Source organism: Musa acuminata, chromosome BXJ1-3 (genome assembly GCF_036884655.1).
Source record: "Musa acuminata AAA Group cultivar baxijiao chromosome BXJ1-3, Cavendish_Baxijiao_AAA, whole genome shotgun sequence".
NCBI classification, from domain to species: Eukaryota; Viridiplantae; Streptophyta; class Magnoliopsida; order Zingiberales; family Musaceae; genus Musa; species Musa acuminata.
In genome coordinates this window covers 32,308,163-32,326,529 of record NC_088329.1, presented here as the reverse complement: position 1 = coordinate 32,326,529, position 18,367 = coordinate 32,308,163, and the positions used below count along the sequence as shown (strand labels likewise).

Sequence of the window (18,367 nt, the reverse complement as noted above, 5' to 3'; positions counted from 1 at the left end):
GGAAAGGACCCATTAGGGTTTTGACACGGGATCTCTATAAATAGGAGGGATTCACAGCCTCATAGGCTAGAGTCTTTGCTTGCCCTTCCTATTCTCCTCTCCCTCTCCACCTCAGAGTAGGCCTGGAGTTTTGAGGAGCGTCGTCGCAACCCTGCTGTGTGGATCACCGCTAGAGAGGAGGACGCTTGACCTCCTTCACCCTCTCCTAAGGATCTGCAAGGAAACAGGGATATACGATCTCCCTAGGTAACACAATCTCTATACGCAGTTTTGTGTTTTTGCGGATTTTTGCGCACCAATCTTCGCACGACGACGAACATCTTTTTGGGAATCGGGGATTTTTGTTTTCTTGTTCTTCCGCTGCGCATATGATGTCGCCCCCCATGATTTCCCAACATTAGCATCACGTATGATATGCCCATAGTGATGATTGATTTATTTTTGGTATCATGCATGAAGTAAGGATGAAATTTAAGGTTTCAAAATTATATATATTTTAATTTAAAATTATAGTGATGCACAAACATATTGAATTAAGAATGATAATTTATCTTTGTCATGGTTTGGAAATTGATGCAAAGGGAAAAGAATTACAACATTGTATTCTTCCCTTCTATTTGACAACGACAAAGGGAGAGATAAATTTGCTAGCTTGCATGTTCTAAAATGATGTAAAACTTGCTAAATTTGCTAGTTTACAAATTGTAAGAAAAAAAAACTTGCTAGGAAGCAAAATGCTAGCTTGCATTTCTCAAAAGAGAAGAAAGAACTTGCTATCTTGAACATTACCAAGAATTGCTAGCTTGCAATCTCAAGAGAAGCAAAAGTGCTATCTTGCCTATCTCAAGAAGCAAAATTTGTAAACTTGCACAACTCAAAATTGTTACTAGCTTGTATATTGTAAAACTTGCATATCTCTAAAACTTGATAGTTGCACTTCTCCTTTTTATTGATGACAAAGGGGGAGAAGATATGATGATATAAGAATCATATATGGTAGGATGTAATAGATATGATGATATAAGAATCATACAAGATAGGATGTAATATACTTTGATATTTTGATACCATGATGATTTGAAATATTTATAATCATGTATGCAAAACTTATGATAACGATGCATGCAATGCAATGATATACATATAATGTGTTGCAAATATTCATAATTAATTTTACTTTGACTTGAATTCAATTTGAATTCAAGGTTCTATCAATATGGCATATTGATAGGGGGAGTTAAGGTTAACTCTGTCATCAATTGGTTGTCATCATCAAAAAAAGGGGAGATTGTTGAATCTCGAATTTCGATAATGAAACCAATTGATATTGTTTATCTGATATGCGCTTTAAGTGACGTAGGAAGCTTCGATCACGGAGAGACAATTAAAAGCAGGAAGAATCATGTTGGGCCAGAGTGGAATATGTTAGAATATTGCATGTCAAGCTAGAGGATCGGTTGATGTATTAGCAGAAGGCTTCGGGCCATGAGTTCGGGCATCGGGCCAAGAAGAGCGAAAATTGTGCCAAGGAAATCGGAGTTACATAGGTCAACTGGCCAATTGGGCAATTGGCCATAAGAAAGGACGATGCGCCGAAGAATCGGACGATGCGTCGATGAACCAGTGACATGCTAGACAATATTTGATTAGCTTTGTAATAATTGTCTAGATCGAAGTAGGTTTTAGGCGTAATTGGGTTGGAATTGGGCCAACTCAATTAGGGGCCAATTGGGCCTAAGTTTGGGCTGTGTTGGGCCAAGTGAAAGGCCCAAACAATGACCCAACAAGTGGAACCGTCATGGCACAATCTCCGAGACTATGTCAGGCGGTGGTACCGCTAGTCTGGGCGATGGTACCACCCAGACATAGTCTCTGAGACTGTGTCAGGCGGTGGTACCACCCAATAGTAGGGTGTCAAGTGGTGGTACTAACAGACTGGGCGGTGGTACCACCTAGTGTTAGTGCTGCATGCGGTGGTACCGTCAATACCTTGAAAACTGAGGATGAGACAATTTTAAGCTTTGAGTTTGAATCCACTTGAGGCCTATAAATACCCCTCTTATCCTTGGTTAACATACACAAGCACATAGAACTTAAAAGTGGGAAAATGCTGTGCAATCACTTGAGAGATCCCCTCCACTAGATCTAAAGTTTAGAATTTTGTTTAGGGAGGAGTGAGTGCTTGTAAAAGGTTGTCTCCTAAACCTGTGAAAATGATAAGAAGGGTGTAAAAGTGTAGTTGATCTTTGCCCATTGAAAGAAGATCATTAGTAGATGTCGGTGGCTTCAACGGAGGAGGAATCAAGAGTGGATGTAGGTCACGACGATCAAACCATTATAAAACTCGGTTTGCATTTCTATTTTGCTTTTCATTCCCTTACTATAAACTTCTTTACTTCCTCATTACTTTAGCTGCAAACTCTTATGATCATTTTTAAAGTTAAGAAATTATGTTATCGGTTTTTATCGAAACGAAGATTTTTCGAACCGATGTATATTCGCTGCAATAATTCACCTCCCCCCCCTCACTTAGTGTCATTCTTGATCTTAAAAGACCCAAGAAGATGTAGTAGTAGAAAAAGTTTCATCCGAAGATAACATCGCAAATTCACTAAAAAGTCGTCTTAGATTGTCTTTGAGTGTCATAAGGGTCTGATGGGGATTATACATATAGGTGATTGGCTTTAGGTTAAGTAAGAGATTGCTAATCATAGGTGCCTTGCAAGCTAATCACGTGAGTGATGACACATATGATATGACACACTCTTTTTGCTTATTATATTATTTAGCATTTTATCACTTATATTGTTTGTTGCATATATGCATATATATATATATATATATATTGTGATGTCTATGTATTTCTGTAATAGGAATCGGATTGTGATGAGATCACAATAATGAGATCGATTCACCTTTAAACATAGATCCTAAATAATACTGGTCATAGGTTACTCAAGAGGGACATTGAGATAACCGGACAGAATAGTATGCTATATACTCATCCATATGATGGAGGCAGTTAGTCTCATAGCTACACTCATGTGGGGACACTAGGACTATAGTGAATTTGCTAATTGGAGAATGAGCTCACTAATTGATCCGCTCATGGAATAGTGGATGGTTGATGATGCCTTATTGTCGGACAACGATTCCGTCGTCCCAGTGGTGTATTTAGTACTTAGACTTGAGACACCATGGATGTCCTATATGAGTACTCCACTCTTTTATATCGAATTTATAGGTCTGGAAGTTTCAGATCAGATCCGGTCATCGGGAGTGGCAGCCAACCTTATGAGAAATATTGAGTGTCGATAGAGGATTATACACTCTCGATGTCATGAGAGGAATATCCCATGTATTCTTGCTCAGACAAATCCTTAGTCAGGGTCATTCGGATTGAGAGAGAAAAAGTTCTCCGGGAGAATCCGATTAGAGCGAGACTTACGTAGAAACCGTATAGGTCTGACAGCACCATGCCCGGTATACAATCTATGGGATATTAGATGAATGAGGTGTTAGGATCAAGTTGGCAATAAGAGGGGGGGTGAATTAGTGCTTACGATAAAAATATCGATTTTGAAAAATTATGTTCGATGAAAATCGATATCGGAAAAGTGTGCTTGACTTAGAGTAAGTGAACGAAGCAATTAACTCAGAAAATAGTAACAAAGATAATAAAAAGTAGAATAGAAATTACACACCGAGTTTATAGTGGTTCGGTCGTCGTGTCCTACATCCACTCCTGATTCCTCTTCACTCGAGGCCACCAGCTTCTACTACCGATCTTCTTTCAATGGACGAAGATCAACTACCCTTACAACTCTTTTGTCTTTTCATAGGCTTAAGTGAAAACCTTTACACCTCTAGACCTCACTCCTCCCTTAAAAATCTTCTAACTCTAGAAGGAAGAGACTTACTAAACTTAGAGAGATTACAACACTTTTTCATCTTAGAATTATTTCCTCTTTTTGCTCAATTCTTACATCTCCATGCAGCAATAGCTGGGGTATTTATAGACCCCAAATTACTTCAAAAATAGAGCCAAAAAAGATCTTATCCTAGGTCCTAGTGGTACCACCGTTTGTGCTGGGTGGTACCACCACTTGTGCTGGATGGTACCATCACTTGCAGCACTGATAGTGTTGGGTCCAGTCCATATGTGGGCTTGGACAATTTGGGCCATAAGCCCAAATCAACTAATTGGAGATTAGAGAGAACGAAATTAGGGTGATATTAGAGTAAGAGCGTGCAGCGTGCGGCGGCGTGCAGAGAAAAAAGGAGAGAGAAATAAAGAGAGAAAGTAAGGTTTCTGAGTTTTTCTGCTTGACGATTGGTGGCCAAACGTTGTCAGTTTCGGCCCAAATTTTATGTGGAGAATCCTTGCAGCAAACTCTACAATCCTAACGGTGTTGATCTATAGTTTACCCTCTCTAAGGTACTTTCCTACAATATCCACTCTGTGAGACCTAGAATTCTCTTTGGAGGAGATCCACCTATGTGATGAAGATATGCTATCCTTGAGCCAAGATCTATGATCTTGATGTTATTCTGATCCTCTAGTTATTCTAGAGAAGACCTACTGTAAACTTGTTATCATTATTATTAATAGTGGAAGTTTGAGGTGGACTACGGTCCCGTGGTTTTTCCCACATTGGGTTTTCCACGTTAAAAAGATTTGGTCTCACTGTGTGATTGATTTATTGCTCTATTGTTTATGCTGTGCTGATTGATATTAGCATTTTGATATTAAGTTGGTATTTTGATGAGGAACCTATTTTGATACACAAAGAGGGAAAAGAATTATTCCGCATTAACAGGTTTCTTCCCAACAAGTGGTATCAGAGCATCAGGTTGTTTGGTGCTAGTTTTCTTGTGTGATTGAAATGGAGCAGTCAGATGGTATGATTAAATTGAACTCATCAAATTATTCCACTTGGAGGCGTCTGATGGAAGATTTGCTCTATTGCAAAGATTTGTATAAGCCTATCAAGGTTAAAGATAAACCTTCTATTATGGACGATGAAGAATGAGAAGTTCAACATAGAAAAACTATTGCCTATATTAGAAGATGGATGGATATAAACTTGCATGAGCATGTTTCAGATGAAATCAGAGCTGATGTTGTTTGGCAAAGGTTAGAAAATCTCTTTACGAAAAAGACAGTGGGAAATAGAATTTCTCTCCTCAGAAGGCTTGTAAATTTAAAGTATAAAGATGGTGGTAACATTGTTGAGCACATAAGCCTATTTCAGAGTCTTGCAAACAAGTTGGTTGCTATGAAAATGAATATAGATGATGAGATGCAGGAATTATTACTTCTCAGCTCTTTACCAGAAAGTTGGGAAACGTATGTGGTGACTATTTGTAACTCCACGCCAGAGGGGACTCTAACCATAGATATGGTTAAAGACAGTTTGCTAAATGAAGATGCAAGAAGGAAAGAATAGGGTGAATCTTCTTTTGGTGCATTTGTTACTGAAAAACAAGAAAGACGTGGAAGAAGTCATAGCAGAAATCCATATGGTTATAGAGGAAGATCCAAGTCTAGAAGAGTATCAAATGTTTTCACTGTAATAGGCCAGGTCACATGAAGAAAGAGTGTAGGTTTTGGAAGCGAGAACAGAATGAAATGAAGAAAAATGAGAAAGAGATCAATACAGTTGCTGCTGAAGGTAATATCACTATTGTCTGTGATGAAAGTTGTGTTAGCCTTGTAGCTCAGGACAGTAATTGGGTAATTGACTCTAGTGCTTCATTTCATGTTACTTCTCATGGTGATTTCTTTAGATCTTACAGTGCTGGTGATTTTGGTAATGTTAGAATGGGAAACAATGGTACATCTAAGATTGTGGGTATTGTAGATATTTGCTTGGAGACCAGTATTGGGAGCAAATTGATACTCAAAAATGTAAGACATGTTCCAGATATTCGTCTTAACTTGATATCTACAGGTAGACTTGATGATGAGGGCTTTGCACATTATTTTGGTGAAAGTAAATGGAAACTCACTAAAGGTTCTCTAATTGTGGCAAAAGGAAAGAAGATTAACTCTTTTTATGTCATGGAAGCTAAGCTACACAAAGGAGAGATTAATGCAATTTGAAAAGGTGAAAGTATAGATCTTTGGCATAAGAGGCTTGGACATATCAGCGAGAAGGGACTTCAAACTCTTGCTAGAAAGTAGTTCTTACCAGAGTTGCAAGGTACATCTCTTAAATCTTGTGATCATTGCTTAGCTGGAAAAACACATAGAGTTGCATTTCAGACATATCCATCATCTAGAAGATCTGATGTTATTGATTTAGTTCATACTGATGTTTGTACTATGCAAACTAGAACTCTTGGAGGTGCTCTTTATTTTGTTACTTTTATTGATGACCATTCTAGAAAAGTTTGGGCTTTTGCTTTGAAATCTAAAGACCAGGTACTCGATGCTTTCAAGGAGTTTCATGTCAATGTTGAAAGAGAAACTGGCAGAAAACTAAAGTGTGTTCGATCAGATAATGGTGGCGAGTACAGGGGTCCTTTTGAGAATTATTGCAGGTTCCATGGTATCAGACTTGAGAAAACAGTTCCTAAAACTCCTCAGCAGAACGGTGTGGCAGAAAGGATGAATAGAACCATTGAAGAAAGGATTAGGTGTATGCTTTCCCACGCCAAGTTACCAAAGTCATTTTGGGGGGAGGCTATGAGAACTACAGTTGACCTGATAAATCTTTCTCCATCAGTTCCTCTGCAAGGTGATGTTCCAAAGAGAGTATTGAGAGGAAAAGATATATCTTATAATCATTTGAGAGTCTTTGGGTGTAAAGCATTTGTTCATATTCCCAAAGATGAGAGGTCCAAGCTTGATAATAAGGCAAAAGCATGTATCTTCTTGGGATATGGTCATGAAGAGTTTGGGTACAGATTATGGGATCCAGTGAACAAGAAGATTATTAGAAGCAGAGATGTTGTGTTTCTTGAAGACCAATTGTTTGATGATGGTGATAATGTTGAGAAGCCAGAAACCTCTATTTATATTCCTTGGAGTTTGGGTCCAGTTCCTTCACCTGTAGTTCATGATGATCATGGGGGAGATGAACAAGAAGATTGTGGTGAGAATACTAGTGATGATACACCTACAATTGATGATGCTGAACCAACTGAACATACACCTCCACCACCAGTTGAGATTCCATTGAGAAGATCCACTAGAGAGCGACAACCCTCTACCAGATATCCTCCACATGAGTATGTTATGCTTACTGACGGGGGAGAGCCAGAAACTTACCAAGAAGCTATTCTACATGAGAATAAGAGTGAGTGGGTTAAAGCCATGCAAGAAGAGATGAGATCCTTGCTTGAGAACCACACCTATGACTTGGTAAAGCTGCCGAAAGAGAAGAAAGCTCTCAAGAATAAGTGGGTTTATAAATTGAAGACTGAAAATAATAGCTCACAACAAAGATACAAGGCACGACTAGTTGTGAAAGGATTCAGTCAGAAGAAAGGTATTGACTTTGAAGAAATATTTTCTCTGGTTATGAAAATGTCCTCTATCCGAGTTGTTCTTGGTTTGGCTGCCCGCTTGAATTTAGAAGTTGAGCAACTTGATGTAAAAACAGCATTTCTTCATGGTGACTTAGAAGAAGAAATTTACATGGAGCAACCAGAAGGTTTCAAAGTCAAGGGAAAAGAAAATCTGGTATGTAAGCTAAGGAAAAGCTTATATGGACTCAAACAGGCACCTAGACAGTGGTACAAGAAGTTTGATTCCTTTATGATGAGCCAAGGGTATGATAGAACCACATCTGATCATTATGTGTTTATGAAGAAATTTTCAGATGATGATTTTATTATTTTACTGCTATATGTTGATGATATGTTGATTGTTGGCCATGATGTTGGAAAAATTGAAAAGCTTAAAAGAGAGCTAAGTAAGTCTTTTGCCATGAAAGACTTAGGATCGGTGAGACAAATACTTGGCATGAAGATTCTTCATGATAGGAAGAAAAGAAAGATTTGGCTATCTCAGGAGACTTACATTGAAAATGTTCTTGAAAGATTCAACATGAGTAAAGCCAAAGCAATTTGTTCTCCATTTGCAGGTCATTTCAAGCTGAGTTCAAAACAATGTCCTACAAGTGAGAAAGAAAAAGAAGAAATATCCAGAGTGCCTTACTCATCTACAGTAGGCAGTTTGATGTATGCTATGGTTTGTACTAGGCCAGATATAGCTCATGCAGTTGGAGTTGTTAGCCGATTTCTCTCAAATCCTGGAAAGGAACATTGGGCAGCAGTGAAATGGATATTAAGATATCTAAGAGGTACTTCCAGGTTGTGTTTATGTTTTGGTGATGATGAACCTGTGTTAGAATGGTACACAGATGCAGACATGGCAGGTGATACTGATTCTAGGAAGTCCACTTCGGGATTCTTGATGACATTTACAGGAGGAGCAGTCTCTTGGCAGTCTAAGTTACAGAAGTGTGTTGTTCTATCAACCACAGAAGCAGAATACATAGCAGTTACTGAAGCCTGCAAGGAAGCTTTATGGATGAAAAAGTTTCTACAGGAATTGGGCTTGAAACAGGAAGGATATACTGTTTACTGTGACAGTCAGAGCGCTATTCACCTCTCCAAGAATTCAACATACCATTCTAGATCCAAGCATATTGATGTGAGATATCACTGGATTCGTGATGTGCTTGAGATGAAAGAATTACAGTTGGAAAAGGTGCATACCAATGATAATGGTTCAGATATGTTGACAAAGTCTTTGCCTAAGGAGAAGCTTGAAGCATGTAGGTGAAGAGCGGGCTTGGTACAGCCCATCATATGAGCTGGAGGGGGAGAATTGTTGGGTCCAGTCCATATGTGGGCTTGGACAATTTGGGCCATAAGCCCAAATCAACTAATTAGAGATTAGAGAGAACGAAATTAGGGTGAGATTAGAGTAAGAGCGTGCAGCGTGCGGCGGCGTGCAGAGAAAAAAGGAGAGAGAAATAGAGAGAGAAAGTAAGGTTTCTGAGTTTTTCTGCTTGACGATTGGTGGCCAAACGTTGTCAGTTTCGGCCCAAATTTTATGTGGAGAATCCTTGTAGCAAACTCTACAATTCTAACGGTGTTGATCTACAGTTTACCCTCTCTAAGGTACTTTCCTGCGATATCCACTCTGTGAGACCTAGAATTCTCTTTGGAGGAGATCCACCTATGTGATGAAGATAAGCTATCCTTGAGCCAAGATCTATGATCTTGATGTTATTCTGATCCTCTAGTTATTCTAAAGAAGACCTACTGTAAACCTGTTATCATTATTATTGATAGTGGAAGTTTGAGGTGGACTACGGTCCCGTGGTTTTTTCCACATTGGGCTTTCCACGTTAAAAAGATTTGGTCTCACTGTGTGATTGATTTATTGCTCTATTGTTTATGCTGTGCTGATTGATATTAGCATTTTGATATCAAGTTGGTATTTTGATGAGGAACCTATTTTGATACACAAAGAGGGAAAAGAATTATTCCGCATTAACAGGTTTCTTCCCCACAGATAGTGGGAAATATCACTACTTAGTTTGGCTGGTACTACCACTTGACATAATCTGGGAGATTGTGTTTGAGCAGTACCATCGCCTAAACTAGTGGTACTATAGCTTGACATAATCTGGGAGCCTATGTCTGAGCAGTACCTCCGCCCAATCTGGCGGTACCACCGCTTGACCCTGCTACAGGACACTAAATGGGTCAAACAATAGGCACAATTCAGTCATGATTCAGGCCCAATTAGTCCCTAATTGAGTTGACATTGTTTCACCCAAATACCGACTAAATTAGACCTAAACTAACTCGATCTAGATAAATTATTACAAAGTACAAATCATATATTGTCCGGCATGTTATTGGTTCTTCCAGTGCTTTGTCCGATCCTTCGGCGCATCGTCCTCTCCTTCGGCATATTGCCCAATCGGTATGTTGACTCCCGTAACTTCTAATCTCCTTAGCGCAATGTCCAATGCTTCGGTCCGATGCCTGAACTCACGGCACGAAGTTCTTCTACCGGCATGTCGACAAATCCTCTGGCCCGATATCCAATCTCTTGATATGTTTTACTCCGACCCAACGTCTGATTCTATGCTATTGATCGAGGTTGATCATCATAATCACCTCTATGATACTCGAATCGATAAAGATCGGATTCAGTTAAATTTATAAGTAACTAAATCAACGCATGCACTAGAGAACGAGGCAAAGGCCGCCTCAATTAATGTAGTATGTCATATGGATTCTAAGTGCTGATTAATTTAAGTGAATGCAGTGTCATCTTCGAGCAATTGATACGGAGAGATTAATTTTCCATTGATGAAGTATGAGGTTGCATTTTGCTCATGTAAGCAAGAGAATGTCACTTTTACAATCGTAACTTTGATCAATCTGGTTATATCATATCATACACATCATAATGTTTTATTTGTTAAGAGTACTCGAACGACATGCAATTTTGACTGTGTTACAAGTCTTTGATTGTTTGATTTGATGTGTTGGGAATTGAAGGCAACCAAAAGTATAATATCCAACAACATATAGTGTTTGGAGATGTCCAAACTTGATTAGACTTCATAAAAAAACACAATAGGTTAAACTTAAAAGTTCATGTAATATTTAAGTTAGAAAGGGGGCTCAAAAGATCCTAAAGATTTTATCTAGTACATACAAGAGAGATTTAGTCAAACGATATACCTAATGAATTTTATAGTGTCTCTTGGTGATAAGTAAAGAATGACATAATGGACACATGATTGCCACATAGTGACGTATGGCTGACGAACCAATCGTCAAAAGATTATGTCAACCCTACGAGGTCCACACATGACGATTAGATCTGAAAGACACGTGGTCGTTGTGGGTGATATGAGACTGAGCGATCAATCATTTGTATCCTGTGAATGGCGTAGATAGCTAACATGAGCTTAAGGTATGACAAACATCACTCGATATCTCTGCCCAAGGTATACTGCACATCCCTCTCTTATCACCAATAATCACGAGCATAATCATCTTCAGGTCAGAGACCTCCAAGTATGCACTCTAACATAACTCATAATCAGCATTGATCGACTAGTTTGATTAATGCGAATTATACAATTAACTAGATCGTCTAAGGGATATTTGTCGAGAGTGCCCCAGTTTAATTTTTTAGATTCAATACATCTACAAATAGTGATATGGAAGTAAGACTTAGAACGGGCTTCCATTATATTTGAATCACAATCACGAACAAACAAAATCTGTACTAACACTTGAATATTGATTTAATTAGATATTTAATTAGGATGATAATTATGTGGAATCATTAAGTGTTACCTGACGTAAAGAATCGATAGAATCATTAAACATTACATTTAACATTGTTGTGCACTATATTAATTTGATGGGATGTTTGGTTGTTGCCTTGGGCTGAGACATCCGAGTTAGTGTCGAGCTAATTATTATATCATTCGATAGTTAGTCAACATAGCAAATTCCACACAATCAATTTGTTAAGGTACGTGTTAAATAAAATAGGTGCTTTCATGTTTCGCTAGGGAAAGGGAAATTGGACGGTGGGATGGAATTTCAACCCGAACCCAACATATAACTAGGCCAACCCAACCCGACGCGACCCGGTCTTATAATCAGATTGAGCCGGGCAGGTTTCGGGTTCGGTCCAACTCTGTACCCTGCTTGAGTGGTAAATCGTGTTCCCTGTCCCCGCCGAGGGACTTATTCTGCACCTGCACCCACAGATATCCTGATGCACACCAACCGTGATAGACGAACGAGTCGGAGGAGTTTGGTACATCCACTTTCCTTTTATCCTCGTTGGATAAGGTTCGTGCCCTTTCAACTTCCACAAACCAGTGCAACACAGGTTTCTGACAACAATGGTTGGTCTAGCTCACCTACGAGTGGAAGTTTCCTGTGCGCCTCCTGTTGCGTCAGGTCAGTGAACGATCAACAACTTACCACGTCATCATCCTCGACTCAAACTTGTTGGATTAAACGGTAGCAAATCCAATACCTTACCTGCAAGTCTCTTCTTTCCATGTATTTTATCCGTCTCTACGGTGGAAACAAATGGCAGAATCAGAGGAGGCATGGGGAAGAAATATGAGAGGGAAAAAAACTTGATTCTTTTCATGAACCCTACTTTTTTCTTTTTTCTTCTTTCTTCTGCTGCTTTTGGGAAAAAGACAAAGAAGGGATGGTGGGGGAAGGTGGGGCAGTTTGGCTCCCGAGGAAGAGTCCAGACAGAATAATTTCACACCACAGAGCATTTCTTTTCCCGCCGTCCTGTAATTTGACAGAAACTCGCCCTCTGATTTCTTTGAACTTTGGTTGAAGGGATCACAGAGTCATCTACGATTTTAAACACCTCCCCGACGCGCCATAAGCGACACAGGAATAGTTCAGCACAGCGAGTGAATATAATACTGTGAGGAGTTCAGCGCAAAGAGTCGAGTTACAGGGTGGGGGTGGTTTTGGGGGATTTGGGGAATAAAAGGCTACAATGATTGTGGTGTCAAGAAAGGACGACGGTCAGTGTCAAATTACAGGCGACAGAGACGCGGGAGTGGGACCACTCTCGGAACAAGGTCAAAAATAAGGGCACTGGCCCATGGATGGGCCCTTAACGCCGTTACTCGGATGCCGAGTCACGGGAAGAACAGGATAAGACCGGCCGAGGCGCACAAGATGCTCGCGTCGACTCACCTACTGGATTTCCGAGATCACCCCCATGCGGCAATGAGAGGGGAAGAGAGAATGGGGCAGTTCGGTCAGTTCGAATAGTATACCCCCGCTGTGGACGTGCAGTTCAACCACGCGGAATTCGAGACGGTACGATCATGCCGTCATCCTACCATCGGCCAGCGTTGGAGTAGAGCTGATTAAGAAACTGGACAAGACCGATACCTGACGGGGTATGATTATGACAGCATAAAGAGAAGAATAGGGAGAGACCTTTATATTAATGTTTCGGCCACGCATGCTATATGTTTCCCCTTCAGGAACCGCCTCGGGCACTGCTGCGTATGAAATGCAGGAGCTTGATAAAGCATCTATACAAAAACTAATAAACAGTGCATAAAATACTGGAAAAAGGAAGAAGTACCATGTAATTGCTGCGCCACCCCGAGTGTTACTAGAGATAATTTTATTTTTTATAATTTTATTTATTATTTTCAGCTATTACTAATTTAGTCATAGGACGTCGCTTCTTACAAGCCCCTCTCACAAAAAGTAGGAGAAAAGGGTGGCAGCGTAATTTGCTACGGTTTCCTTTTTAAACATTTTCCTCAAAGGTCAAAAAAAATTAAGGAAAAAAAAAGAAAATTAGGGCTTTTCAGAGAGAACGGAAGCCAGGCCGGTGACGACCTTGGCTCCCTTGTGAGACGCCTTGGGCTTCACCTCCGGCAGTTCCCACGCCGGCGCCGCCACCACCACTTCCGCTCCCTTCCCCTCCGCCTCCCGGGGTTCCTCCGCCGACCCGGCGGCGGCACCGCTCCCGCCGTTCTCAATTTTAGCTTTCCCATCCGATTCGGCAATCTCTGCGACTTGGGCTGCTCGCATAGGATCGGCGGGAAGGATCGATCGCTCATAGGGAGCGAGCCATTTTGAGCGCAGGTACTCCGGCTTCCGCCACGGCGGGAAGTGCAGGCCCTTCTTCTTGAGGCTATGCCGCGCCGCCTCCGAGACGACGGCGACGATCTGGTCCACCCGGTCCACCTTCCCGACGAAGACGGACGGCAGGGACTGAAGCAACGCAGCGTAGCTCTTCGTCGACCGCGCGATCTCGAACTCCGACCGGAAGTCCACGTCCACTAACAGCCGCTCGAGACCGACGATTACGTCGATGTACTCGTGCTCGCCTGCCGTCAATTGATTGGCCAACACCCCCGGCGCCATCAGTCGACGACCGAAACGGAGAAAAGAAGCGGCGGGTTAAGGGAGTTAGACGGAGGAGGAACGTACCGGCGGGAAAGGACGGGGTCTTCTCCCACCGCGACTTGCAAATGGCGGCGTCGTAGCCGAGCGATCGGAGCCCGTCGGCGATCGCCTTCATATGCTCGTCCTTTCGGTTGCAATTCTTGCACTTCTCCACGACGCTGGACGCGTCCGCTAAGAGATTCCTCTCGGCGAGGGTTGCGCAAACCACCAAACCCTGTTGCAATCCATTTCCTTCTAAAAATGGGAATATTACGGGTGTTGAGATAACGAAATCAAGTGCATAAGAAACCGACGATACCTTAATAACCTCGGCGGCGGAGACGACCGGAGGATCGCCGGCGTTGGAGGAGGGGAGGAACTCGAGGTCGTCATCGGAGCTGTCGTCGCAGTTGCCGTGGAAGCAGTTACAGCGGCTGCGACCGCACCGGGACGAGGGCTTCTCGCCACTGTCCTCTATGAAGTTGCGGACCATTTTGTCCAGGCAGACGGAGCTCGGCTCTAGATCAACGCCACCGGCGAGCCGCTCCGCCGACGAGATCCGAAGGACGCCGGGAAATTGCCGCTCGAACAGCCGCTTTAACCTCCACTTCGGCACGGGCTTTACTTGATCACTCAGCAGCACATCGATCGCGTCGATCGGCTGGATCTTCATCGGAAACGGCATGTTCTCACCAAAATCGAAACTGGAAGCTAGTAAAACTCCATCTCCACGCAGCAAATCAAGCTAGAGACGATGATATCCGAGATCGATGACAAGATCGGTGCCGATTTCAACAGCCAAAAGTAGTCCCAACATACGATTCGAGGAAACAAAATCGCCACACAATAATAACGACCAAAATAATGGAAAGAAAATTACAATCGCGATCAGTAACTCGTCGACGAACACAGTCGTCCAAAACTAAACCAAGAAAACAGAGGACCGCGAGATTCTTTACGATCCTTTGCAACCAAATTAGGTATCAAACAGGGAATGACTTCCTACGGCGAGTCGCTTCGCCACAACGTTTCCGATGGAGAGGGGCGAAACGGAGACATTTACGATCTCCGTCCATGGCGCCCGGCGGCCGGCGATCGGCCTGAAGCCCCGATTCTCGCGTCCATTCTTCGGGTCCTCCGGCGGTGGCGATCCTTGGGGGACTGGGGGGTTCGTGAGGAGAGAGCCGGTGTTTGGGTGGGGTGGGGCGCGGGGCAGTTGTAAAGGGTTCGGAATGGGGCGAACGGGGAGGGAGGAGTGGGTAGTGCTGACTAGGACAACACGCGTCATCCTACGTGTCCCTTGTTGATCCGAAACCATACGGAAGACGGTTTCTGGTACCTTGGCCGGTTTCACGAACAGCGGTTTCGACGGGATCGTCGACGACACGCGTCCAGTCAGGGAAATCATGATGGTCTTCAAATCACTATCTTATCTCCAGTTATCCTCTGCAACCACGCTTTCGCCACTCCACTTCCTGGTGTGCCATCTGCTAAAGTGTCAGTAACGTTATTAGTGGCTACAGGTAGTGGTGAATGCCCAAAAAGGGGATTTCCGTTCACGCGTACGAGATCATGTACCCAATCACACCGCCTGATGTCCGACGCGTGTCCCATGCCTACTGCTCACAGGTTTACGCACGGATAAGCAAACGTAATCAAGACGGAAGAAATTAAATCAATGATTAGGGTGGCTTTTGAATGATGAGGTCTCATTGCGGGGTTTTGGCGTCTTGTGATGATCAACGATGTCGGATGAATGAAGAGGGCGGGGCCCGATGCGCAGCGTCCCAATAGGTGATGAAAGCGTGGATTGGACTCGATCATTGCGTGCCGCTAAACTTGGCTGTAAACTCGGTTAGCCAGTTCCACAAGAAACATGTATCGATCAAGTCATTCTTGCTTGTAGACAAGTCATGTCCATGTTGCTCCACTTGTCCGTGACAAATTTATGACCTATATATATATATATATGATCGAACAATTTATATGTAATTTGGTTTTCTCATGCATTTACTTCCTGTGATGATCATGGAATTAACCATTGCCTAGCTTTATGTGTAATTTGACAAGTTTTACATGATATGTCACGGCATGATCATGTCAGATGTCTTACTGCTTTTGTAGTGGAAGAGATGTAAACCAGGTTGAGTCTACCTGATTTCTTACGACACGGTTGATCTTACATTGTCAAATAATGGAGTTGGAAGAAGACAAAAGAATAGGACAGATCATGACGCATTCACATTGATTGCAACGATTACACCTCAATAGCTTGTGTTATTTTTCATGTAAATTTATCAAAATAAATAGTATATGTGTCTTTAATTAGTAAGCCAGCTGAAAAAAACACTAAAGTTGATATTTGTTCCTTCCATCACCTTTTTTGTCCATCGCAAAGGAGACTGTTAATTATTTTTTCATTAAAAAGCATTTTACCATTTTGTTTGCAATCAAATATGCAAGAAAAGCTAAGGTTTTCTTTTCAATGTAGAAAAATAAGTAAATAAATATTCTTAAGAAATAATCTAGATTATTTGAACTTCTTACCTATTAAATACTTGCATTTATCTCAATGTGATTTCACCTGCAAATAGACACCCAGAGGCACAAAAGAGAAATGTGGTGATGACAATAATGCTGTATAATTAAATCTCCACAGTGATGGAGGGCTAAAGTTGTGCAGATCTCATCCCTTACAAAGCTTCCCTGCTAAGGATGGTGAATTGGATGAGATGTCATAGTCCTTCTACACTCAACTGTGGCCATATACATGGACACCCATGCCTTCCTGCTTAAAGTTGCTTAGAACATTTCTCATGTCTTCTGGTTTAGAAGGAACCCTAGGTTTTATCAAGTGGTCATGCAACTCCCAAGGATGGTCCCAAAACCACGTGCTGGCATTCCTTGTCAATACTGTAGTGCCTGTGGCTCATGGGCAGGAACTGCTGCTAAAAGTTCGAACAAGAAACCTGCAAGTGTTTGCTTGAGCAAGAAGAGTCCATAGATTTTATGCAGCACACATCAAGCAACTTTCTTGAGGTTTCTGTCGAGATAGATGTCTTGGAACTAATAGGGAAGTTTGTTTCTAGAGGGTTGGAACTGGGAAAATTATGTCACAGGAAAAAAGAGACCATAAAATCATAGAGATTTTGATTCTGGGAAGATAAACCACTTTTAATGGTGTGATGTTTCCTCCCTGAAATTGATGGATTCCTCTTGTAATTTTGAGTAATTTTAAAGGTAGCTGTTGTCTTCCTAAAGCTGGTTGGTTCTGATTTAATTTGCCAACAAAAATCACTATAAATCATATGTACTCTCTTAAAAATGCCAACAGTGTTATCAATTAATACCATACATCATGTCATATTAACTTTGCAATATTCCACAACATATGATCAGTTATATGAGAGTTTTTGGGATGAACAAAGGGAAAACGATGCAATAAAATGGAACAAAAAGTCAAAACGGATGCAAGTAAGCTGAGAGTTTTGTGATGTTGAAGACACTATTATTGTCTGCTGATCTGAGCTCAGGTTACATAAGCAGTAACATATTGTATACTGCAAGTAAGGATCTGTCTTAATTAGGTACATCATTACTTCATCACCATTCTAGCAGTCTTAGAAAAAAGATTAACTATTCAATTTTGAAGTCATTGAAAAATATTTTGTCACTGCCATTTATGAATGACATTGATGGCATTACCAACAATTTCTTTTGTTCATATTGAATGTAATAAACCAATCAAGAGATTCCTTCCTGCAGTGAGCTTCTTGAAGGAATCGACACCCTCATTCTTGTGGCTCTGACTTGTTGCCCAAGTGTTCTGGTTAGATTATTACCATGATTCCACAGATTGAAGTTTCTAAAGTACTCACACTCGAACCAGTTAAAGCTTAAGATAGCTGAAACAAATGTGAAACATCATCCTATTTGATCACTATAATCAGTCTTATTTTGAGCCAACCCATGTGAATGTTTTGTTCTTTCTTCTATCCCTCTGTTGGTGCTATTTTTTCAGTACACAAATGGCAAGATATTAGATGTTAGTTCCATCAGCACTCATTGTTCCAACCACCATATCATGACAAACACTAATGAATTTGTTAGGCAGAAATAGAACATGATGTCCTCAAATGCTAAGCTTTCTGAGTTCTTTGGTGTGGCCTTATCATGTCGACATCACAGTAGGCAAAAGTCATATATGTCCGCACTGGGAAGTAACAGTTCTTTCTCATCGTGCCAAACTTGAAGTCATCTTGGCCTAATCCTTTTCCTCCTCCTCGTCTTATAAGCCACTGGTTCAATCCTTTATCCAATTCACTCCTGTGTGCGGTTAGTGCTGCTAAAGCCACTTCAGTGCATGGTTGAAGCTCTTTCCAACGGAGCAGTGCCATTGCTGTTCCTCATCAAACTT

General features: G+C 41.4%; 1 protein-coding gene across 1 annotated transcript; it reads right to left on the bottom strand.

Moving 5' to 3' along the window:
• Nucleotides 1-13,162: 13,162 nt before the first annotated feature.
• LOC103978357 (uncharacterized) lies at nt 13,163-15,160 on the bottom strand. Its single transcript, XM_009394124.3, has 3 exons — nt 14,270-15,160; nt 13,996-14,185; nt 13,163-13,892 (listed from the first exon to the last, which is right to left on the bottom strand). The coding sequence occupies exons 1-3, from the start codon at nt 14,633-14,635 to the stop codon at nt 13,357-13,359; spliced, it is 1,092 nt and encodes a 363-aa protein (XP_009392399.2). The 5' UTR covers nt 14,636-15,160; the 3' UTR covers nt 13,163-13,356.
• Nucleotides 15,161-18,367: the final 3,207 nt, after the last annotated feature.